This window comes from Enoplosus armatus, chromosome 10, assembly GCF_043641665.1.
Source record: "Enoplosus armatus isolate fEnoArm2 chromosome 10, fEnoArm2.hap1, whole genome shotgun sequence".
NCBI classification, from domain to species: Eukaryota; Metazoa; Chordata; class Actinopteri; order Centrarchiformes; family Enoplosidae; genus Enoplosus; species Enoplosus armatus.
Genome location: NC_092189.1, coordinates 14,252,670 through 14,276,885, shown reverse-complemented (window position 1 = coordinate 14,276,885; position 24,216 = coordinate 14,252,670). Strand labels below are relative to the sequence as shown.

The following is a 24,216-nucleotide window of genomic DNA, read 5'->3' as shown; positions in this document are numbered from 1 at the left end:
GTGGCGGAAGCAGCATTTTAATGCTGTGGCTGGTCGAGATTGGACTAATTGGAACTATTAAATATAGTGTTTTTTATTTTCATCAATAGCAATGGATCGTTAGTCATTGTTAGTTGATATGCTCTTAAATAAAAGTAGTTAAGTAAAAAGTTAATAAAAACTATTTGCCACTGAAATGTAATATAGTATAAGTCTAAAGTAACACAAAATGGAAATACTCAAATGCCACAAAACTACTAAAGTACAGTACCTGAGTAAATGTACTTAGTTACAAACCATAACAACAAATTGGCGTTCAGTTTTTATACTCAAATTTTTTATTTTTTGTATTAATTTTTGTATAGTCCTTGTCTTTGTATTATACAGGTCATTCATACAGTTTATGATATAGTAAATAGTAATTACACACAAGAGGTGTAACAAGCATCAACCTGCCACCCTCACAGACATGCATCATGTGCGCACACAAACACACTCTCTCATTCACATACACACACATACAGAGGGACACCTATCCCATACAACAAAAGAGATAAAAATGTAAAACTTTTTTTTTTTTTTTTTTTTTAAACCACAACCCCCCCGACCAATTTTTCATCCTCCATTGTCACCAGATTCACATCCTCTTAACTCTTATTTTGAAAAGAGTATGACAATACTTGTGTTTAACAAGATAAAAAAAACAAATAAAGAAACATAAAAAAAAATGCAGGAAGGCAACTAAAGAAGTGGGCAAAGCAATTCTGGAGACAGAGGAGGTTAATTCAGATCCCAGTCTTTAACTCTTCATGGAAACAGAAGCACACATAAGCTGCAGGTAGAAGAACCACTGGCTGACATCTGGACATTTCACTGTGAGTTACAGACGAATGAAGCTTTAACAAAATCCAATGTGCTACAGAGTTTAGAGGCTTCATGTGATTCGGTGTCTCTATTCAGTCAGGGAACGTGTCCTCAGTCAGGTGTGTATCAATGTGAGCCAGTGTGTGTTATACTTAGTACGTAGTAGAGAGGGTGCAGGATGGAGGGAGGCAACACAAACTAGTTTAAGAGAGCACTCTGCAAGGTTTATGGCACAAACAGCACTGAGAAAAAGCAGGTGCATAGTGGGGCCAAAGCTGAACCAATGACCACAGTTTATGTAGCAAAAACCATCTGTGCTCTCAATCTGTGTCTTTTTTATGAACAAGGAAACCTTGAGAGTGATAATCCTACCTGCCCTGGGTTGGATTAAACATGAAGCCAGTTGAGAGTGGTGGTGATATGCTTGCACACACAGTAAGGAGAATCTGCAGATTAGTGCATTACTGAGGGGAGGATATATGAGGAGAGCTCTTGCTGCAAAACAGCATGATTAAATCTGGTTAAGTCCACGTATGCAGGAGCCACATAAAACACTGGGTGTCAGTAACTGTAGTAGTCGTTAGTCGTTGATTTGTTTTTGCATTGGAGCACACACTGACTCTTATTAGTCCGTACACACATGCAAATACACATTCAATCCCTGGATTCACTCCCTTAGCTGAGACTTTCCCAAATCATAATCTCACACACACACACACACACACACACACACACACTTTCTCTCTCACACAGACACAAAAAAAAGCTGTCATCATTCTTGGCCATCCTCCGTGCGCCACTTCAGGAAATCCTCCTTCCGGGCGTCTGGTTTGATCTGGTTCCGCATGCCACCGAGCAGATTGGAGGTGGCTTCAGAGGCCACAATTAAAGGTCGGACCACAGTGGGCGGGATCTGCCGCAGGACGCCGCCCACAGCACCGGGCAGACCCTTCTGTTCGTGGCCGCGGGATGCTACATCGCACAAGGTCTGAGCCGTGTCAATCACTCCCTGGAGAGCAGAGAGAGAGAGAGTCCACAGAGAGATCAGTCAAAATAATTAGTGTTTAAGAATGTTTACATGCACACAAGAAACCAGGCTACTGAAAGATATCAAGGGTCCACAATCAGTTTTGAGAGGGTCAGTTTGGGGACACACCTCTCTGACCGTGTCGTAGGCCTTGGCAACTCCTTCTCGGATGTCTGCAGGCTGAGCAGCTCTACGGGGCCGGCTGGAGGGGGCCCGGCCTTCTGTGATGGCGTACCGGTTCAGGGGGGGAGTTGGAGACAGGATGTCGTACACAGTCTCTGCTGTGGCCTGTAAGAGAAGCAGACATTCATCAACAATGGAGTTACAGGCATCAAATACCTAAGGCCCTGCTCATTGTGAAATCCTTCATCAACTCTGTACCACCTAAAACAAATTCATGGTCCTGTATTCACAGTCTGACACTGAAAATCCTTTACAGACTGAGCACCTGTATGGCCTGCACCAGCCTGTTGCTGAGCTCCAGAGCAGCTGATGCTGTGGAGGTGCCGAAGGATGCCGCCCCCCTCTGGAGTCCTCGAATAATGCGTCCATCCTTCCTGTACTGCTCTATGGGCAACCAAAACAGATCCCTCACTCCGTGGACTGGAGAAACATACGGAGATGGAAAGAGGGGAAAAGAGAATGAACCAGGTGATAAAACAGGATAAAGAACATGTAAATGTTAAGCTGACACAGTGTGCAACAGTGTGTTTGGAGCAGACACAAGCAGTATCAACTCACACAGCTGGACAACAGAGTGCATGGGGCCAACACCTCCCAGAATGCCCGGCAGCTGATTCTTCCTGATGTCCGTCAGCCACTCTGTGACGGCGTACTGGATCACTTTGTCTACGCCGAGGAGACTAGAAAGTGATGCAGAAGAAAGACTTAGAAACTGAAAACTTGACTGGTGATCTAGTCTGAAAAAGGCACAAACCACTGATCACTCTGCAGCAAACAATGAGATGTCTGTGTTGGTGTGTATTTGTACCCGTGTCTGCAGCAGAGCCTCTTTAGTTTCAACTCAGAACAGTTTAATTGGGCCAGACCGATCAGAATCCCTGCAAACGTTCCCTGTGAAACAACGAGCAGGACAGAAGGAATGTGAACATACAGTCAGCCTGGACAACTCCTGATCAGACACACAGAAACCCTACAGATGTCTTTATTATAAGTCAGGCTGAGGGACCGATGAGGTGTTTGAGTGATCTCTCACCTGTTCAATGACAACATGTTTGCCATGATAGTCCAGCCAGATAGGCACTTCAGAGGTGAAACGAAACTCCCTGAAAAGGACGGAGGGAAGGAACAGAGAAATAATCAATCAATGATTTCAACTTTTATTCATCTTAGACTAGTCTGCTTTCATACCCTTTAGGCTACGGTGGCTACATTTGAACTTGTTTGACCTTGTTTAGTCTCGCATAGCCAGACCTATCTCCACACTTAGAAGGGTCTGACCCATCGTCGTTCTTGGATAGGAGAAAAAAATAACGTTTGTATTTTTAAACCAACACAATTGTCTTGGGCGCCGCTAAGCCCAGGATGCAACGACGGTGCCCTCTCAAAATAGTGTCTGACGGGAACTTGGATGAAACAATTGCATGTGGGGAAGCGAGCCCTGGCATTAAAATGGTTAAAGCCCTGCAAAAGAAAACGCCACATAAAATAGTGAACGACGTATGTAGACTATGTGATACAACTTTTACTGTTAAAAAAGACAAACACAACTTGATCATACAGGTGAAGACTACCTATACTTTAGCTCTGGAGGAGCTGACTGGACCTGTTAAAACCACAGACGATCCAAATCTTTGTCAAAACTTGCTATTTTCAGTGTGCAGGCTGCAAGCTTGGAGGCTGTTGATGTTGTTTTACGTAGTGACGGGAACTTTGAAAACAGTAACCAGCAGATAGTGGAAAGGGAGGAGAATGGCAACTGAAATAGTCGCCAGACTTATCCCAGCAGCCTACATCCAGTTTTGAGTAGACTTTGTTGAACACAAATGTCTTCACAACAAAATCTCTTTCTCTCCTGTTTGCAACTCCCTTGATGCCTCCTGGTGAATTGGTGTTTCACATACCGGAAGTAGATTGGCTGGTCGGAGGAGGAGGTGGAGCCGGCAGAGGAGGAACTCTGCTCGCTGTAGGTAGTCTCCACAGAAGCAGTGAGGTCAGGTCCCAGACCAGCAGCTGACTCTGCCTCCTCAGACCCCTTCTGGGAGGGGTCTGCTTTCACTGAAAATAAATGAAATGAAAATTATTAATGTGTTTATGTTTAACTAAACAAAAAGGAGCTCAGAAAATGAGAGGAGCCTGCATGACAGATCTTGTTTAAAATCTGTTAACATCAAGTGTGAAAGACAACTGATGAAATATGCAGCAAAGAATAAAAAAAAAACGATCAATCAGATGTAGCTCACCTTCAGTCGCAGGGTCCACAGGCAGGTAAGGGTTAACAAAAGAAGCTAGATTACTGAAAAAGTCCTTCAGGAAAAACAGTGCGTCCTGGACAGGAGACAGAAGAAAAACGAACAGCTTTGAATAAAACTCAAAACAGAGAGTCATTTACTTTACATTTTTTTATTTATTTATTACATTTTCTACAAACATTTCACTGCAGATCTGAAGGCTCTACTAAGACTTTCTGGGTGTCATGTACTCTGACTAGCTGTTCTAGTATTCAGTCTCAGGAGTTACCTGGTCGATGTTAAGTCGTAGTGGCAGCAGGCTGACCCGGAGACAGCACTCTGGACCACCGAGGCCTGACTCGGGACACACCTGCAGGGCCTTCACTGTCAGCTACAAAAAGAACACACACAATCAATATCATTTACATGATCAATATTTTGTTGACATAAAAGAACAAACCCTCTCACCCCTCTCCACCTAATTCTTCCTGCCCCCCTACACAACAATGCTCTAAGGTGTATCAAAGCTATCCATTCTTTGTACTCGTTATGGCCGTCCCCCTCCTGCCTGCCTCCCTGCTATCTCACCATGTTGGAGTGGGCTCGGCGGGGCATGCTCTCGCTGGTGTGGAGGTAGAGGAATTTGTTGATTTGTGAGGAGGCCAGTCGGTCTCGAACTTCCAGCTCCTGGACTATGAACACCTGCCTGGAGAGGGGCTGCTCGCCACCAGGACCGACTCCAACAGCAGGGGCCACTGACCCCTCCCCATCCTGCCCTGCTACTGCCACTGGGTAGGACTCGTGCTGGAAGGACACCTGGGAGGACAAAACAGGAGGAATGTGTTGAAAAAGATGGTGCTTGAATGTGTCTCACTAGCAAAGGTTTGGGGGGTGACTGGAAATACCCTTATTCGCTTCCTTGCCACGAGTTAGATGAGATCAATACCACTCACCCATCGTTATGATATATATGTGGAGCCAGCAGCTGGTTAGTTTAGCTCAGCATAAATACTGGAAGCAGATGAAAACAGCGAGCCTGGCTCTGTCCAAAGGTAACAAAATCTGCCTATGAGAGTGGAATTGATCTTCTCAACAAGAAAGTGAATAAGCGTATTTCCCAAAGTATCCAACTATTCCTTTAATTGTCATTTCAAACAAAAATGTACCACTGAGGTTAAACATTCCTTCTGGATCAGGGAAAAAAAACTCAACAAAACATAAAAACATCAAGATAAAAACCTATAAAATGCATGGGTGCATAAAAACAGATTACAATAAAAGATCTGAGTTTGCATACATTAAAGTTAGTTTCATCTCACCTCAGGTTACACACATACTGTATATATACCTTGGTGAGCTGGATCTCCATCAGCAGTGTGTGCTGACGCCCGCTGCCTCCAGCCCAGCGCCAGGAGTTCTGCGGACGTGAGGAAGTGACAGAGCGAGACGGGGATCCGCGAACACCAGCAGGGACTGAACGACCTCTGCAGAGAGGAGGACACAGATAGTGAGAGCAACCGTCACAGGAAAGAGAGGAAACACACACCGGGGAATTATCATCACTATTGATGTATATTGTATGAGAAACTACATTTCTGTGGCTTTGAGAACCTACTTGTGGCCCTGAGTGTGTGTTACCTGTTTGCATGCTGGGCATGTATGGACATGGGCTTGCCACCAAAGTCCTTGCCCCCGTAGAGATGCCAGACCACAGAAATCTCCCGCAGCACCACCCTACTCTGGGGCACCGGGAAGCGGTTGGGGGCTCGGAGCAGGTCTGAGCTGCCTCGAGGTCTGGAGAAGTGACTGTCCTTCACCCTGATGGGCCCCGGGGACAGCACCGTCACCACAGGCTCCCCATCCTTGGGCTGCAACAAATCCCATGTGTTGACATTTTGTGAGTAAGGATGCAGATTAATCCTGAGGACTTGTGGCATCAGGGAAAGTAAGCTAACAGGGAAGAAAAAATAAAGAGGACCATTAGAGCGAGGAGAGACTCACAGGAATGCCCATGCCGGGAGCCTCCAAGATGCAAAAGTCATCGTTGTCGGTGGAGCCCTCGGAGCCTTCCTCTGACATCATATCTGCTTGAGCCTCCGTTGCTGTGGCAACCAGTCCGTCAAGTTCAGAGTCCTCACCCTGCAGGATGGAGGGGGTGCGCTTCGACGCTTCACCAGGGAACAGGTAGACGGAGACAGGCGAGCCTCTCGGCATGGAAGGTGAACCTGGACAAACGCAGATAATCCATCAGTCAGTTTAAGAGGTCAAAAACAACATGGAACGATGTGTAATAAAAGAGACAAACTCTGCAGTACCTGCATCTGAACTCTCTTCTCTGTGGCTCTTATCTGTGTCAATTAAGGCATCAGCCAAGTCATACTGGTTGATTTCAGCGGTTTCAGCCGGAGGGCAGGGCAGCACAGACGCAGGACTCTCTGACAGCTAACAAGACAGAATATTACAGACACTTTTAATAGCATCTTTATACCACTTTTCAACTTTTTTTTCATGTCCCTCACTATACATTATGTAGGAAACTCTATGTAGAAGAACATTTACTCTTCAAGGAAAACATGAATACAATATCAAACAATATTGTTTTCTTGGCTGCTTGCAATTTGTGTCTAGTTAGTTACTGTGGAGATAAGTGCTTAAAATGCACTTTTTACACTTTTACTTTTTGCTTGAAACTCTTTGACTTATTACACTTAATATTTTATTTAATATTATACACTTCACTTCCTAAGTGGCATTCTGTTTTTTTTCTTCAAGTTTTTTCTTCCAGTGGACTTTCTTTTTAATCCAAACTAAAAGGTCTAAGAGTTTGATAAACAGACTGTAAAGCCCTCTGAGACAAATTAATGTATATATAAAATTAACTTGAGTTGCTTAACTAATTCCAAGCCATTACGTAATGCTTATTAATTCATTATTTTAATTCTCCGATGGTATTAACATGCTGGCCTTACTGGTAATTTCTGGCCAGCAATTTCGGTGGGTGAGGCGTGACGCGGCGGGGGGTGCAGGTCACCCTGGGAGACCAGGTACTGCAGCAAGTTGACCAGGGCAGCGCAGGAGTCAGCGCAGGTATGAAGGTGAACCACATTGTTGGAGCAACGGAGCTCAAAGAGAGGCTGAGACTGGAGAGCAAAAAGAGTACACAGAGGAAGCATATTTAAATTAATAACAGGAGAATTAATAAAGGTGGTGACTGAGAGGAGGGAGGATGGGAAGAGACGAAATGACGTAACAAATATCATCAATCAAAACCTTTAGTGGCAGTGATGCTGTTAAGGAACTTGTTACTTCGGATCCCTCTCTGTCAACACACTTGTTCACTATTTCATCTGTCAAGAAATATATCAAACACTGACAGGATTTTCTCAAAACCTGAGGAAATTATGCATCTGATGCCATGAAGAAACTTAGCAACATTGCACAACCAATATAATGTGCGACACATGTTGAATGATGAAAAAAGCCTAAATCAGCCCAACTACTGCTGACTGGTGCTGATCTGTTGAGTGAAATGATGAGTTTTAATATTTCAGAATTTATAACAGTGTGATGGACCAACATTTTGTGGTCATCTTCAGTGGTACAGTGATAAAGGTCATATTATGCTCTTGTTATTTATATAAGATACATAATATTTACCAAATAAGGTGTAAATACATCCATCATAGAAGAACATACATTGGAGATAAAAATATGCTTTAATGAAATGACTAAAAGCAAAGAAAGTAAAAACACACCTGAACAGTATAAACAAAGAACATAACAGACCGTTCTCACATTTGTACACCTTGTTACTGATTGGCTGACAGGACAGCTGCATCATTGTTGAGGGACAACATGTTTACTGTCGCCAGTCTTAAACTGCTGTCTGGTGCTATTATTACAGTGAAACTTCATTATGGTGAAACAAATATTTATAAACACAAGGGCCTGTGCTCGTTAGTGGTTTTTGAAGGAAACTGAACTAAATTATAATATTTTGTTTACGTTCACATTTTCTCTGGCAGGGGTGCACTGCTGAGTGAATGTGAAGGGAGCGCATGTATGTAAACAGAGGGCAAGCACTCACCAGCTTCCCCGTATCGCTGCCTTTCCATGTGGTGATGGCGAGCTCCAGCAGGTCAATGTCCAGAACACACACATAGTCTGTGTGACACAAAAGAAACGTGGAGGTTTACATTAGGGTGCAACTCATTTTGACACTGATTCTTCTTTACGTCACTAATATAAGACGTCCTGATCGTAACATGACCTCTTTTTCCTTTACCTGTTTTTGAAGATACAAAACACTTTGATTAAAGTAGCAGACACCATGTTTTATATCTTTTACAAGTCAAGAGGCCTTTCCAATTTCCATTTTATCACTTCAAAGAGAATCAGCATTAACTAGGGGATGCAGCGGCTCTGTTGATAACTTTCAACTTAACACCAGCTCTGATACCAATCACACTAGTCCTGTTGGGAAAGTTTCCCCTGTCCGAGGATAAGGTGTGTTTAACCACAGCTAACAAATTTTCTTTCAGCCCGCTTATCATTCTGTGACATCTGGCTGCTTCACAGATGATGACACTTTTGACTCGTTTTCACTCGTCAGTAATTTATTTCTTCCGTGGCAAAACATGTTACATGAGCAGACTTAACCTCCTCTAAGTTACACTGGACTTCCTAAATACTTTTAGTGCAGACACACTATAAACGGACATGAAGAAACTTAGCAACATTAGGGCTACAAACAACCCTCCTAAGTAACTGTAGGAGCAATAAGAACCAGTACTAAAAGAGAAAATCTGCTGATGACACAAAACCAGTATTTTCTACAACTATTCCGTAGGTGTACACGGCACACATGTGTATCATGGGTCTTACCTCTCCTTAAGTCCACGGTGTCAGTCTCACATTTGTCAGAGAGGTAGAGAGCAGAGTCATCCAGGATGAATCTGATCATCACAAAAACACACCTTACACAAAGACCTTAAACCAAACTGACGGCTACATTTCAAACTATTTACTGTGCTGATTCAACAAATATAATATTGTGATTTTGGCAGGAAAGTTTGTTCAGTGTTTTATTTAATGAACAATCTTCATGTTCAGTTCGTGGTGAACTGTACCTGAGGTGGAAGGTGGCAGTGTCTACAATGATGTTACTGGACAGAGAGAAGGACTCTGCTGTGAACAACACTCGCAGTGGCAGATACAGAGGTCTGGAAAACAGAAAAACACAAGATGAAGGTGAAAAAGAGGAGAAAGGTATAATGTACACCATCATTTTACCACACTTTTTCAGGTATATATATATATATATATATATATATATACCTGTAGTCGACGGCACAGGTAGCGAGGTGTGTGTGGAGGACAGTGATGACGGCAGGTGCTGTGTATCCCAGGATGGGATCATCAATGACATCCAGGAAGTCAACCAGCTGTAACAAACAAACACAGACTCAGCCGGCAGGCAAAACACTTTAAATCCATCAACCTAATTCCATTTCAGAGTGGAGTGTGGTTTTCTATTTTTCTGCACAACCCAAAAGCTTCTACTGGAAAATAAAACAGAACAAACTGCAATTGTGTTATGCAATAATAACATAAGCTGCAGGTCCATTTGTTTATGCAATTTGTTGTATGAAATCATACTTTATTGGCTATAATGTAATAGTATATACTTCTAATCTCTGGGGGCACGAAAGGGAAATAAGTTGTTTTATTTGGCAGGGTTGGTGATTTAGTACTGGTGGGACCTGTGAGGGAAAGCAGGGTGATGTTAACAGCTACCAGCACAGGCGGTATAATGTTCCTGCTCGAGTCATCTGTGTCCAGCTCTCTGGATCTTTCTTTAATGTATTCTATTATCTGGATGGAAATAATCTCAGACTATGTTTGTCTTTTCTGTATAATCAGCAATCTGTAATCCAAAACCTTCCAGTTATTTTGTCATTAACTGTTATTCACCTTTATTGGTGTACCCACTTTCTCAAAACCTGCCACATCTACTCTACTCCACTGCTACAGGAGAAATTGGCATGTCACTCTCTTGTACTGCACATTCATACATTTCTATTTCTGCATGAATGTGGAATGTCAAAAATGTTGGTCTAGAGAAAGAAGGAGTTTTCTGACTCTGATGGACTGACTCCAAATCTTTAAATCTGACATTTATCTCCAAGACAACTGAACATTGTTTCCCTTCACATTTCTTTCATTTCATTAGGCAAGTAAAGCGTTAAATAAGGAAAACATCTCAAAATGCCTAGAAACTAAATAATAAATACAACTAAAAATGCACGGTTATGATCTGTAAGAAGACTTGTTTCTTTTAGTTTCCTTGTGCTGCTCCTCACCTGCTCATGCCAGCTGTGGTTAGTCTGTGTCATGTAATGTCGCATGGTGGCACCTTGAAGTCGAAGGGCCACGAGGAACTCCTACAAGGACAGACAGAGACAAACATTGTTTAATTTCAAACTTGCATCAGCAGTGCAATCAGGCGTTTGAGGTGGACATACCTTGACACTCCTCTGTGGGTCCAGTGTGACTTTGATGGCTGTGGACAACATCTGAAGCTCCCCCTCCCTGCTGCTCACACTGCTCACACCCACCTCTGTCGGGTATATGGTAGGGTCCAAGTGCTTTGGGGGTGTGAAGTTGGGCATCTCCAACCGCTGTGGGATGGGGGTGTCTTTCACCACCGCTGTAGTGGTGTGGGGGAAAAACAATGTGCTCGATGACCCAGAACCGTACATAAACATTTTCTACTTAACATTAAATCTACAACATAATTTAAAGAGGAAAATATGAATCATGTTGCAATTAAATGTTTGCAAACAACATGATAATGTGCACCTTGATGATAAAGCTCCACTCGTTTGCTCTCCAGACACAGGAAATTGAGATTGGGGTCGTTCTGGTGCTGCGCCACGCTGAATATCTTCCCCCCTTCCAGGTCGAGCACAATTTCCCCATGACTCTGGTCCTCCTGAGTCAATGAGATAAAATGGAAGCGGTTAAGAAACGCAAACATTACTAGTTAAAAAATGGATACAGTTCAAAGGTTTCTAAGTCTTTTGAACCAAGTCCAAGTCTTTGAGGCGTGACTTGCAAGTCAAAAACCTAATTTTACAGTCTGTCAATGCTTAGTATATAAATTACAATAGGACAATAGCCAAACTCATATCAAATACTACTATAATATCAAGTCATGTCAAGTTTCACAGCAGACGAGTCATGGTCAACTTAAGTCTGACTCAAGTCCAAGTAAGACAGTTAGTGCACAGCCCTCGTCTCATTCTAATACTATGGTTAGCAGCCACGTGGCTCACCTTCCTGTCTGTTCTGGCTTGGAGGCGACCTTTGCCGATAATCACAGTGAGGGAGAGGAGGCTGAGGTTGTGGTTGGGGCGGGGAGCTGACTGTTGAGTCCTTCCAGCTGATTCACTGGCCATGTAGAACTGAGGCTCGTCCTCTTCTGAATCAGAGTCTGTGGCAAAGAGACAGAGGGAAACATATTAATCTGTTCAATTCCTTTCATCTTTATCCAAATACAAAACCTGCTTGATTAATAAAACATGTTTTGGCATGCTTGTTGCCATTATGTCTAATAGATCTACATGTTGTAGAAGTTTTTCCATCTAAGCAGCCAAACTCACCCAGTCTAAAGGCTGACTTGCAGAGCTGGAACTCGTCGTGGTGATGGCGGCTGTGGTCGGGGCTGTTGGCCGAGGGGGGAGGAGGCTCCCACATCAACAGATCATTATTGATCCTTTTGGATGAATGAAGGGGTGGTGAGGAGAATGAATGTTACTTATGATGCAGGATTTATAACCAATATAAAGAATAAAAAAGGAACAAAGCTGAGAGATGGAGCTATTTCTAACTACAGTTCTGCATGAGCAGCTCAACAAGGACACCAGCAATATAAAAAGTAAAGAAAATCATCTTTTAACAATAAGAGTGAACGTTCAGTTCAATAAAATCTTGTAAGGTGAGAAAGACCTAAATTGTATACGTTCTACTAAAAATCATTTAAGACCATTTTTTGGGGGATACCTGGATAACGTTTAGCTTGGAGGACAGCCATCACACTTGTGCTTCTGTTGACGTACCTGTTGTAGACGCTCTGGAAGGCCTGTTTGCTGGGCAGGAGGATGTAGGCCAGCGGCAGGCTGATGTCCACGGCACACTGACACTGAGCGACACACTGCGCCTGAAACTGACGCATCTCCTCTGGGTCAGCTGGAATCACCATCTAAAACAAGGAAGGGGGAGTGACAAGGCGGAACAAGTTAGGTCTGGATAAGATGGCTGATCATTTTAGATGTGTCATATTTTCCTGTGTGTCAGCGCACCTCCTCAGTCTCAAACATGGTGCGGTTGGAGGAGAACGGAGAGCTGGTTTTGTCGTTTAGTTCACAGTGACTTTCAAAGAAGGCGGCCCCCAGGTCCCTGATGAGGCCCAGGTTCATCCCATCCAGACCTGCTGCTGGGCCCTGAGCCTCACCTCCACGCACACTCACAGATATCCTGTTCATAGAAACAGGAAGTCAGTAATGCTGGAGTACAACAACACCTTCCGACTGATTTGATGAGCGACAGTTTAGACAGCAGGAAGTCCAACTTCCTCTTGGAGAGCTTTGGTACTGTAAAGTGCTGATTTCTAGCCGAGTACATGTAGTTCAACACCTAAAATTGTTTTTGTGAATTATGTATTTAATTATTCTCATGATCTGCACTACTAACCTGGGCAGAGAGTCACGGTTCTTCTTCACTCTGATACAGGGGAAAGAGCCGCGCTCCCAGCCTTCGTATGACCCTGGTGAGACAAAACATATCAGTTCTCTGTCAGCTTTTCACATTTTAAAGGTCTGCTTCAGCCATATATATACAGAAAAAATATAACCACATTGCTTTTACAGCTTTTAATGATGAATTGTGTTCTTAATCTCGCCAGGGCAGGACTCCATGCAACAACAAAGTCTCACAGAGCTACAGTCAGTCTTACAAGGCAAGCCCTTAGTAGACACATTTTGTGCAGCTACATCATTATAAAATGGCAGAAATGGCAAAGTCTCCCATGTGCGCAATAAAATGACTAATGGCACTATATTAACAAAGTCAAGGGGCTTTCAAACCTATTCTAAAAATAAAATGCTAACTTGAATCCTTGGATGAAATGCTAACAGTTAAAATGTTTGATATGTTTTAACTGTTTTCATGTATGTTTCTCACTAACTCTTGGATTGTCTATTTTGAGCAATGGGCATTGGTCAGCACACTGTACGTCTGAATATTCAGTCAGTACAAACCACTACTGTGTAGGGTTGTGTGTGTTCCCACCATGCAGGTCGGTGAAGGAGGCCTCCAGCAGTTGGGTGAGGCAGGGGGCCCACGGCTGTCCCGGGGCAGTCTGCTCGCTCTGGAGGTCCGGGGCCTCCTGGTGCTTCAGCTCCAGCTCTGTAAGCTCCAGCACCAGGGTCTCCTGCCGCACCGCCCTCTGGGTCGGAGGTCGGCGCTTAGGGGGGGGGCGCAGGTCGGGTATGGGGAAACGAAGCCTGAGGACGGCGTGGGGGGAGAGGAGGGTGAAGGAGGAGCACAGCTCACTGCTCTGAGTCTGAGAGGAAAGAAAGGGATAAATCTTTTAGTATTTATTTATCAATATTGGCTGAACATGGATACAGTCAGTTACAGACAGTAGTCAGGTGTCTTCTGTCACTGTTGACCACTGAGAAGATTTACTAGCTTCTTAAGGATGAGCTGAAGATACTGAAGAAGTGCTTATTTACTCTGACGCCTGGCAATTTTGTTCAAGTCTGTGTCAGCACAAATATGATCATCAGATATGACTGGATTATCTTGACTCTGCATAACCAAACTGGATTACTTAAAACAAAATTATATTCTGTGTTTTTAGAATATATTTCCACCGTCATTACAAACTGTCTTTATTGCTGGTATAACAAGTATGCTGATTCCTGTTTTCAGTTGATGGTGTCACTATGCATTTCTTCTATACACCTTGTGTTATTTGGTTGGACTGTTTGATAAAAGGTCTATATTTTTTAGGGTCTTTTCTTTATGTAATTTGCTTCTTTCTGATGTACGTGGGGTTCCACCTGTATGAGTCCAGGTCCTGCGGTCTGTGTGGGACAGTGGCTGAAGGCTTTGCTCAGGCTCCCCAGGCGACTGAGGACGTCCAGGTCCAGCTCGGCGCTCAGCTCTGCCAGCTCCACCCGCACCACACTTTCCCGCCGCACCACCCGCTGTTTACCCTGCCAACACACACGGACAAGATGTCAATATAACACTAAGGGAAGCCTTTACCTGATAAATCTTTCTTATACATCTTACCAGACAGATTCAAGTCAGCATAAATATGCTTGTGATCACAGTCCAGGATTTCAGAGTGCAGTTTTATTGGTGCCAAAGCCATTTGTGAGATTTATGCAGCCTGCCAAGGATAATATTCTGGCAGTAAAATACATTGATTTTCTTGGGCAAGAAAATTATCAAATTTGAGAAATTAAAAACTGGCAAAAAAGAAAGCCTAATGGAAAATTTTTGTAGTAATCTTTAAAATGAGGGTGTCACCATCTACCTGTTTTCACAATCAACATGACATAAAAAACTTAAGTAATATCACGTAACTTTCTAACTACGAGAGAATCATGAGAAAACAAATAAATACTTGCTGCTTTACTTAAACTCTCTACATTTGTAGTCTTGCTTCAGGGCCTGGTGTAAACACTGAACTACTTTAACTACTACACAAACCAAACAAACATAATTTGAAAAGCACATTTCGTACATTGAAATAGGAGGCACTTAACACAAAAACAAACTGAAAATAATCAGAAAGGTTTTGCACCTATCAAGTCAGCGTGTGTGTGTGTATCTAAATGCGTACCCTACGCAGGTGTTTTTCAGTGAGGCCGTAGTGTAGTTGGGCACACGGTCTGGCTGCAGCTCCAATTGTGAACAGACCAGCTTTCTGGAACTGAAGCAACTGGAAGGAAACACAGAGAGGGACACACTGTTCTCTCAAGTCTTCCTTATCAGCTTGGTAGGAGAACAACAAACATAAACTATTAACTATTTGTTCTGTGGCAAAATAACTTCAGTCTGTCATTTCACATATCACAACTCCCTTCTGGCAGTGGAACATACATGACGTTGGTTCTAGTACAAAAGAAAGATGAAGAACAGCTGTGACAGAGGTGTTCAAACATTGAGATGTTAGAGCTTATAATGACCTCATGTGATCACACAATATAATGACCTAAGGTGAACAGACTAACAAAAAATAAGATCTTGTCACGAAGATGTAAGAAAGTTTTAAGTCTTACAGTGTGAACACAGCCACAGAGTCTTCACAGACAGACAAAGATATTTTCTACCTCATTGTACTGAGGCTTTCCGTCCGACCAGAGGCACTCTAACAGCTCCAGTCTGCTGAAGGAAAGGTCAGAGGTCACGGCCCGACTGTGGCGTCTCCCGCTCCGCATCTCACAGGCAACCTGCACTGCTGCTCCTGTCACTCTGGAAGAGACGACAACGAGAATTAGACACTCTCAGCTAGGAGAAGCTTGTAGAAGCCCTCAACAACAGAGTGTGTGTGTGTGTATATTGATGGTGAAATGTCCCAGGATGAGAGCGGGAGTGGAGGCATGATAAACATAAAGCCAGAAGGGAAGAGTAACACACAACTTGATGAAAAAACAAAACAAGCACACCACATGCAAAATGGCGTGCTGCTATTTACATACATATTTACATAAAATGACCTTTCAGACATGTAAAACATTCCTCAAACCTACAGGCTATTTAAACACCAAGGTTTGTTGTATTTCAGAAATATCCATTTCTTCAAGGCATTTGTTGACTGAGCACCATCATACTAAGAAAGGGAAGTACAGGTTTTACAGTATCGTCAACTGAATCTTCTCACCTTTGTATGAAATTTTAAGCCTCATTTTGTATCTGTAAAAAACTACACACCCAAAATAAATACCTTCCTATCGATAATTGTTGTAAAAGGAAATTAGGTGGGAAGCTACTGTATATCCATATGAATTATAACCAAAGACTAAATATGTGTCTGTGTCTTTTCTACCTGAGATGGGAGTGTGGGCAGGCCTTGGCAAAGCCACCTCTCAGATGGTGGAAGTCTCTCTCGCTGAACATGCTGTCCTTGAAGAAGGTCAGCTCCCGAAAGAACACCTGAGACACCTGAGCCAATGACGAGGCTCCATCAGGCCTAGAGGGTGGGTCCTCCTGCAGCAGTGTTAGGGTGAGCCCGCCAAGGGTCAGTCGCAACAAAGCATCGGGCTTCATCTGCTCTGCCTGGCCGCTGTGTGAGCGTCCTGCAAGGAAGACGATGCGAGTTCAGGACTTTTTTACACAGACACACTTCTTTGGGAAAATATACTTATTATACATAAATTATGACATTTGATGATGATGATAAGGTCAAACATATGTGTAAAGTGGAAGCATGCAGGCTTCATAATTAGTACTCAAAAGGGCCTAAGTAAGTAAGGACATTTTAGGTGTAAATATGTTTTTAAAAAAAAACCTTTGAACTGCAGAATAACTCAGTCTGAGTATTTTGAGGACATACAGTGCTTGATACTTTAGACCTACAGATTCCTTCACAGCGTCGACATAAACCCTTCACTCAACACTGCAGGGATTTTACCTCTGGTTCGGCTGCTTGACCGGGGTAGACTTGACAGACAGCCCGCTACAGGATACCTCCTGGGACAGTTCACCATGCCCTGGCAGGGAAAATTAAAGTGGAAATCATATTGCTTGTGATCTGATAAGTAAATAAGTAAGGAAAGAAACATACATACACAATTCCATAAAATATCTTGTGCTAATATTTGTATGTATGTAACGTGCACAATACCATATTTTTAAAAACTTTACAACAGTTACAACAACAACAGTTATTTTACGTGTGGCCAAATGCTCAGGAAATGCAAACACACACACACACATACTCTGTACCTGTGCAGACATCACTGCAGGCTGTGTGAAGCTGGCTAGACTGTGTGTAGAGGACTCCATATCACTGTCTGACAGCTCGCTGCCGGAGCGCACGGACGTCACGCTACTGGTCATCCCAGCAGGACCCATGGAGTAAAACATTTCTGCAGGTACACACAAACAAACACACAGAGAGACAAGTTAAATACTACAACGTACACAAATGCTTCACGACACATCGCTGCAAGGAAAGGAGCAGCACTCTTCTTATTCAACACTAAAGGTTCACACCTCCACACCACCTTGGTTTCTCATTGAACTGACGGCCGAAAACAACCTAAGATTGTGTCTTTGCATTTATACAGCCTAGTTAAAGACAAAGTACAGCACCTTGAGATTGATAAGGCTTTATGTTAACCTAAAACATTAAAACTTTCTCTATTTTTACCGACAGTGGCTGGCATGCTTAGAAAATACATGCCTATAGGAGCAGCTGAGCCTGCTGAGGTTCTGATGTGCCTCAGACAGACAGTTTATTAGTGGACCTTAGCTGCTGTGTGTACCTCCATTCTCCAGGCCGGTGATGTACGGCTCCAGGTCGGCTTCTGTATCCCACTCTTCGTCTCTGGGACTGGAGCCCAGCTGCTTACTGAGGTCGTCCTCAATCAATCGCAGGTCGTCTGAGTCTAACGGACGACTGTGTACTCCACCACACTTAGTCTCTGTCTCTGGGGGTGAGAGGACAGGCTTTGTGAATGTGTGTGTGAGAGTGTGAGAGAGAAAGACACAGATCTCTTCCGAGTGTGACCTCACATTTATGAGGCATTTGCAGATCTCCGTGACCTTACTCTCTAGCTACAACAGAGGGCACAGCACAGGCTTACTGTCTGCGTCTAAGTGAGTCATCTGCCTTCGAGGAGGTTTACATTATGTATTGCTAAAGTCTGTATACACCTGATCACCTCCTAGTTTCTAGACACAGAAGAAATAATGAATGAAGTAGTGAATTTGTGGTTTTACTTTGTGAGTGCATGAACGTAAGCATCATTAGTACATACAAGTATTTCCTATTTTATTTGTGAACATAAAAGTACTCTGAAGGCTTAAGTCCACTTGATTATAATTCATTCATGTTATCATAACAGGCCTCGCTATGACCTGACTACACTCTGACTGATTGTTGGTCATCAGCCAGCTTCAGCTCACCATCATCTTTAAATCATAGAGGCACATGACTCATCTTGTTTCATGCCCTAATCACTATGATATATTAAACATGGCCAGGGATTGGAGCATGTTGTTACTGTACCGATGTCTATGCAGAGAGCCGCCAGCAGGTCTGTCAGATGGGTTATTTGATCTGGAGACAGCAGCATGTGGACACAGCCCACCTTCCCATCCAACTCCAACTGATGAACAGAGAAAGAGAAAGGATACAGAAGTCAAAATGAGAGAACAGTTGCTTTTACTAATCCTTCAGTATGTTACAGTATGCACACACGAGCGTGCGCGCGCACACACACACACACACACACACACACACACACACACACACAGGCACACACAGGCACACACAGGCACACACCTTTGGTCCAGGCAGCATGTCGTTCTGTTTGATTTTGACAGTGGTCTCAATGAAACCAGAGCAGCTTCCTATGAGCAGCGGCTGAGATGGAGGACAGGGAGGGGATATCTGGGGCTTTGCCTTTTTTTCCTCTTCTTCCTCCTCCTCATCTTCTTCTTCTTCTTCTCCTTCTTCTTCCTCCTCCTCTTCTTCTTCTCCTTCACTTGCCGTGGCTGATTCTGGGTGTTCCTCCTCAGGAGGACCCTAAGAAATGAGGAGAAATCTATGAGCATTTCAAGTTATAAATTATATTGATGTTTTCGTACCTTTGTTTGCCTCCTTTCTGCTTGCGTCTGCACAGTCAGTATAGTTGCAGACATCATGACACATTTTCTTTCTTTACAATAAGCCATCTGCAACCATTTATTCGTATACAAAACAAGTATCCAAAGAGCCAGAAGATCCACAATGATGTTCCTCCAAGTTTACAAATGAAAACATGTATGAAAACATGTATGCACACTGTATACTGCAATGTGCTGTAATGAAACACATCAATGCTGGTGTTAATATTGACTTTTGATTTCTTACCAAATGTATAAAAATCGTATTTCATGGGTTGAAAATGACTCAACACACTATCTACTGTTTTAAATCAGTCCTGAACCTCGCAAGACCAACGCTAACCGGTTGGGACGAAAGAAAAAAAAAATAGATATAAAGATTACACGTGGTGTGGTGTCCATCACCTGTACTGTGCCGATGCTGTCGTAGAGCAGTTGAACAGCGCTCAGCTGGAGGATCTTGTGCAGGAAGGCGGGCGGCTGGTGGATGTCGACAGGCACGGTAGTCTGGCTGGCTGGATCTCGCACTGCCTCGTCAAAGTACTCCAGCCTGGAGCAACACCGCACAAACAAACACACACATTGTTTTAGCCATGGAAATAATTAAATCCATTGCATACGGGAAAAAAATAAGATGTTAAGAAACAAGAATAAAAAGGCTGCTGGTCCTCTACTGCAAACGAAGAGGTAGCTTCACCTGCATTGTGACAAACAAATTGGTTTAAACTCAGTGCCATTGGTTTAAGGAAGAGACCTCTGTTCATGGAAATGCTACCATAGTATTAAAATTAATATACCTGACAATGGCATTCTGATCAGTACAAGCAGCACTTAATATTTTGTCACTGTTTACAGACTCAAAGCTGTTCTGCGCTGCTGAAGTGCAGTTCTGCTGTCAGTCCCTTGATGTCTTAAGGAGATGATCAGATATTCAACTGGAGCAGAAGCGCTCTGTTTATTAAATGCAGCCCCTGTAAGATACTTCACTGGACTCAAATCAGTTGTTCCGTTTGAAAATCACGACAGGGCCTTCTGGTCACTGACCCCAGATCATCATGGCCATCCTGGGCAGCTTTGTCAATAAGCCACAAAAACAAAAAGGGTTCAACAGAGTCACAGTAACACATGTTGAAAATGGCAACACAATCGTAGGACATGTGGCACCAATGGAAATAAACAAACCCAGCAGTGGCTACCTGGTGATTAATCAAATAAGTAGGTCGTTTGGAATTAATTAAGTTTAGCTTTACTAATATTGTCACGTGAGCTGTATTTGTACATTTAATTTGATTAAACGGGACAGAAAGGTTTAGGACTGACCACTGCAGCTAAAATGTTCGCTTTCAATAAATCATGATTGCACAAGTCATGATTACCATTTACATTACCAACATCTATTGTCATACAACTAGTTAACTATCTGGCTCTCCACAGCAACAGTGACTGCAGCCACACTACACATACACATTAATGTCAAGGTCACAGACTCCCCTGACATCCCATACTGACGACAGCTTTAAGTAGAGCCTGCAGTTGTTTGCAGATAAAACCCAGTTCAGGTGAGAGACCTCGTCAATACTGACCCTGTTTAAAATGAGCTTCACACTGAGGCTGTCTGACAATACAAGGACAAGTTCATAACTGAGCAGGAGCCTCTTTTCCTCATCTGCCGATGAGCAGAGAGAAGATGAAATCTAATTCTTGACTTCCATTTTGTTTTCCCTCTCCCCTGACTGAGAGGTAACTGCTGATGTGGGAGAGTAACAATATTACTGATCACAGAAAGACAGTTTAGCACCCTGTTGTGAGTGTTAACAAGTATAACACAACAAAAAAGGAGCTGTGGGTATAAATCTGGCTTTTGTTTGTATGACAGAAAAGACAATTATGCTGACCACTATGTTTTAGCTCATCCTGTGTAGCTTATGCTTCAGATCCAGTTTGTGTTTCAGTTTCCACACACACACACACACACACACACACACACACACACACACACACACACACACACACACACACACCTAACAAGAGCTGCAGGACGCTTTTATGTCTTTATGGCCCATTTATGAGGACACTTGTTCACACGTATACTTAGGATACAAAGGAGGCTCACATCACACTTGCTGTAACGGTGAAATGACGAAAGGCTTTTGCACATTTTCAGAAGTGAGAATCAAAGATACACAAACACAAACATTTGCAGTTTACAGACAGTATAATGCGTACATTTCACTGTAATGTAAAATACCTGTAAAGATGTTCAGATGATCTTTACGAAAGAAACGAAGATGAGAGGGGGATATTTTCAAGTCCACCAGTTATACCAGGAGGCCATTTTCTATGTGATTCTAACATATTCAAATCTATCATGGGCGTTGAAACACAATGATGAGAGTTGCTTTGTAGCTTTGCATGCACTATGTTCTTTTGTAGAACAAATCAAGTGAGCCATCTTGAGAAGTGTAATTCATTAAAAGGCAACACACGTGGGATTTTCTATAAATACATTATCGCCAAATGAACTGTAAACGTGACCTTTGAAGTTGCATCTCAAAATGCCCCATGAGCTGCTCTATCAGCATGTTTCAGAAACAAACAGAGGTGTAAGTAATGTGTTTCTGTTTTTGAGGATGTTATTTCCAAATGTGATGAAAATGAATTAACTATCCTACGCTTACTATGGTATTAACAAAGAGAATCACGAAGGAGGTGCAATAATCAAAAGTCTTTCATTGGAAAATAATATTCAGCTCATTTCTGGGACCTACCGTTTGATGTGCACCTCTAAGGCAACGCCTGTTTCCAGGTCCAGGGGCTGGTGCTCAATGCGAACAATAGTGTCTATGAAGGTGACTTTAATACGACGAAGGACTGCAAACACAGACGAAATGAGAGACATGCAAAGGTTCATTAGCACTGATCATTCATATCATCTCTTGTGTGTTTTCATTTTGATGTCTGCATGTTGACATGGTCACGTCTTAAGTCGGGAGACACCCAGCTTTGACTCACCCGTCTCAATGGTTTGTGCAAACATCTCAAGCCCTTCCAGCTGGGCAGGCGGTTCTTCGGATGCCTCCGGGGGATCCTTCAGGCACTCCTGAGCCAGCTGCATGCTGGAGGTCATGCTTGATGACCAGCCTTGGGAGTCCCAACCCCCACCTGAGTGCAAACAGAACCACATGGGGTTCAGTGATTTCTGAACTTCAGGGCTACTGTGTACACTTGCAATCACCATTAACCCTTTTTTACTTAACAATCCAATCAATATATATTTCTCTGTATTTTGTATTGTTTACAATTGACAGAAACACTTGACTCGTATATAGTGATTTTATGCTGTTGTTACTTTTATGTAGCTCTCATCTTGGTTCAGCTTTGTTGTCCTTGTTTTTAGCTGGGTGCATTTTTCTATCTTAAAATCAACAATTTACACATGGAGATCCGGGTTGCACCTCCTGAGCTTTCATTAGACCAGCATGGAGCTGAGAGGATGTCGACTGTTGGGGAATTAATAAATGGTTAAAATAGTTGATGATTTATCATTTCAGTCATTTTTAAGCAAAAATAGTTCTAATTACTCAAATGTGAGGATTTACAGTTGTTTTTCCTTATATATGGCAGCCAACTGACTATTTTTGGGGTGTTTGGACTGTTGCTCTGACAAAACAACTAAGTTGAATATGTCAATATGTACTATTAGTAGTAGTAATAGTGACATGATCCTGCCTGAATGCTTGGAACCCTCAATCTTTTTCTATTGCACTTAAATATCAAATGTTACCAGTTAGACATGCATCTGTGCTCACCTGCATAACAAGAGCTCTACATCAGAAATCGTTCGGGGAAAACAGTCATAAAAACAAATTTGTTTTTACACTAGTAATGCTTTTGGACCACACTGGTCAAACTGAGACAGCATGGGTAGATCTGATAAACCCTGGAAGATGCCCCCACTCAACCTGTGTCTGACTGATGCATGTACAGTCTTCAAGTGGAAGACCCACGAGACAATCTCACAGGTTGTCTCAAGAAGTTGTTTTTAAGTGAACTTACTGGTGCGGTACTTGGGTCGACATGTTATCTGAAGACCAGAGACTTCTAAGGTGCAGTGATCAGTCAGGAGAGCTTGCCAGGGGATGGTCACCGCTATGCTGCTCACAAAGCCATCCACTATCTCCAGAGGAGCCCCAAGAGACTCCAAAAGCTCATTGACCGCCTGGAGTAAAGAAGACACAAAGTGAAAGAAATTGGAATAACTGGTTTCATATTTGTCTCATCACTCCGGATGCAGGCTTATAAAGCAAAGGAAGTGTACAGCCAACACGGCAGGGGGAAATATATCCAATCAGATTGTTTGTACACTAGGAAGAGATGAAGTTAATCTGTTGGGCTGGTGATGTGTTTCCCACAAGTGCATTTCCTCGAAGAAATGCGAGCTAGGCTAAGAGTATGACGTTGGAGATTGTTGTTGAACTCGAGTGCAGTTGCGAAACAGTCAAGGGTGCACGAGTCCGACAAAAACACACGACTACTAAGTTGACAGCCACCCTCTCTCCTCCCTGTTATTAACTCACCCAGACATCGAGGTTGATTTCCTTGATAACACCGCTGCCGTTGTATAGGTCCAAGCCGAGCTGGTCCAGGCTCAGTCGTTCCTGCAGAAAGTGACCGAGGTAGTGCTGTAAGAGGTACCGACAGGCCCGCTTCTTGATTGAGCCTGACCAGGGGAAAAGCCAGCGAGACATAGGGCCAGAGAGAGCGGGGAGAGGGAGCGAAGAGGTGGCGGAGGAGAACGAGTGCGAGTACAGTCCTCTGGCAACTGCATAACAGACTAACACAAAGTGTGCAAAGACAAGGAATGAGCCACAGCTAGCTACCGGGGGCTAAGGAAGGGGTAAACCGTAACTCTAGTTCTCCCCGAGGCTTGACACAAAAACTCGAAAATCCTTTGTGTCAGGACCGACAAGACTCCCACGCGACTTGACGGGACGTTACTCCAGCTGTGTGTCGCTGTCTCGGCTC

General features: G+C 43.2%; 1 protein-coding gene across 1 annotated transcript; it reads right to left on the bottom strand.

Moving 5' to 3' along the window:
• Nucleotides 1–294: 294 nt before the first annotated feature.
• On the bottom strand, nucleotides 295–24,199 carry atg2a (autophagy related 2A). The gene is made up of 42 exons (XM_070912776.1): nucleotides 23,769–24,199; nucleotides 23,248–23,410; nucleotides 22,204–22,353; nucleotides 21,960–22,062; nucleotides 19,597–19,741; nucleotides 18,869–19,111; nucleotides 18,593–18,692; nucleotides 17,847–18,011; nucleotides 17,305–17,447; nucleotides 16,991–17,069; nucleotides 16,406–16,655; nucleotides 15,690–15,831; nucleotides 15,200–15,298; nucleotides 14,409–14,564; nucleotides 13,633–13,906; nucleotides 13,036–13,108; nucleotides 12,645–12,819; nucleotides 12,402–12,544; nucleotides 11,946–12,058; nucleotides 11,619–11,776; nucleotides 11,143–11,275; nucleotides 10,806–10,990; nucleotides 10,644–10,724; nucleotides 9,619–9,725; nucleotides 9,411–9,503; nucleotides 9,166–9,236; nucleotides 8,369–8,445; nucleotides 7,251–7,421; nucleotides 6,597–6,723; nucleotides 6,283–6,506; nucleotides 5,920–6,149; nucleotides 5,630–5,765; nucleotides 4,870–5,097; nucleotides 4,571–4,672; nucleotides 4,294–4,378; nucleotides 3,955–4,108; nucleotides 3,087–3,156; nucleotides 2,862–2,944; nucleotides 2,612–2,733; nucleotides 2,319–2,473; nucleotides 2,000–2,158; nucleotides 295–1,852 (listed from the first exon to the last, which is right to left on the bottom strand). The coding sequence occupies exons 1-42, from the start codon at nucleotides 23,937–23,939 to the stop codon at nucleotides 1,616–1,618; spliced, it is 6,075 nt and encodes a 2,024-aa protein (XP_070768877.1). The 5' UTR covers nucleotides 23,940–24,199; the 3' UTR covers nucleotides 295–1,615.
• Nucleotides 24,200–24,216: the final 17 nt, after the last annotated feature.

Coding starts and splice junctions, on each gene's coding strand:
- atg2a (XM_070912776.1), bottom strand. CDS start 23,939: ATGTCTCGCTGGCTTTTCCCCTGGTCAGGCTCAATCAAGAAGCGGGCC. Junction 17,448..17,846: donor CACCGGCCTGGAGAATGGAG/GTACACACAGCA, acceptor GTGTACCTGCAG/AAATGTTTTACTCCATGGGT. Junction 6,507..6,596: donor AGAAGAGAGTTCAGATGCAG/GTACTGCAGAGT, acceptor GCGTTTGTCCAG/GTTCACCTTCCATGCCGAGA.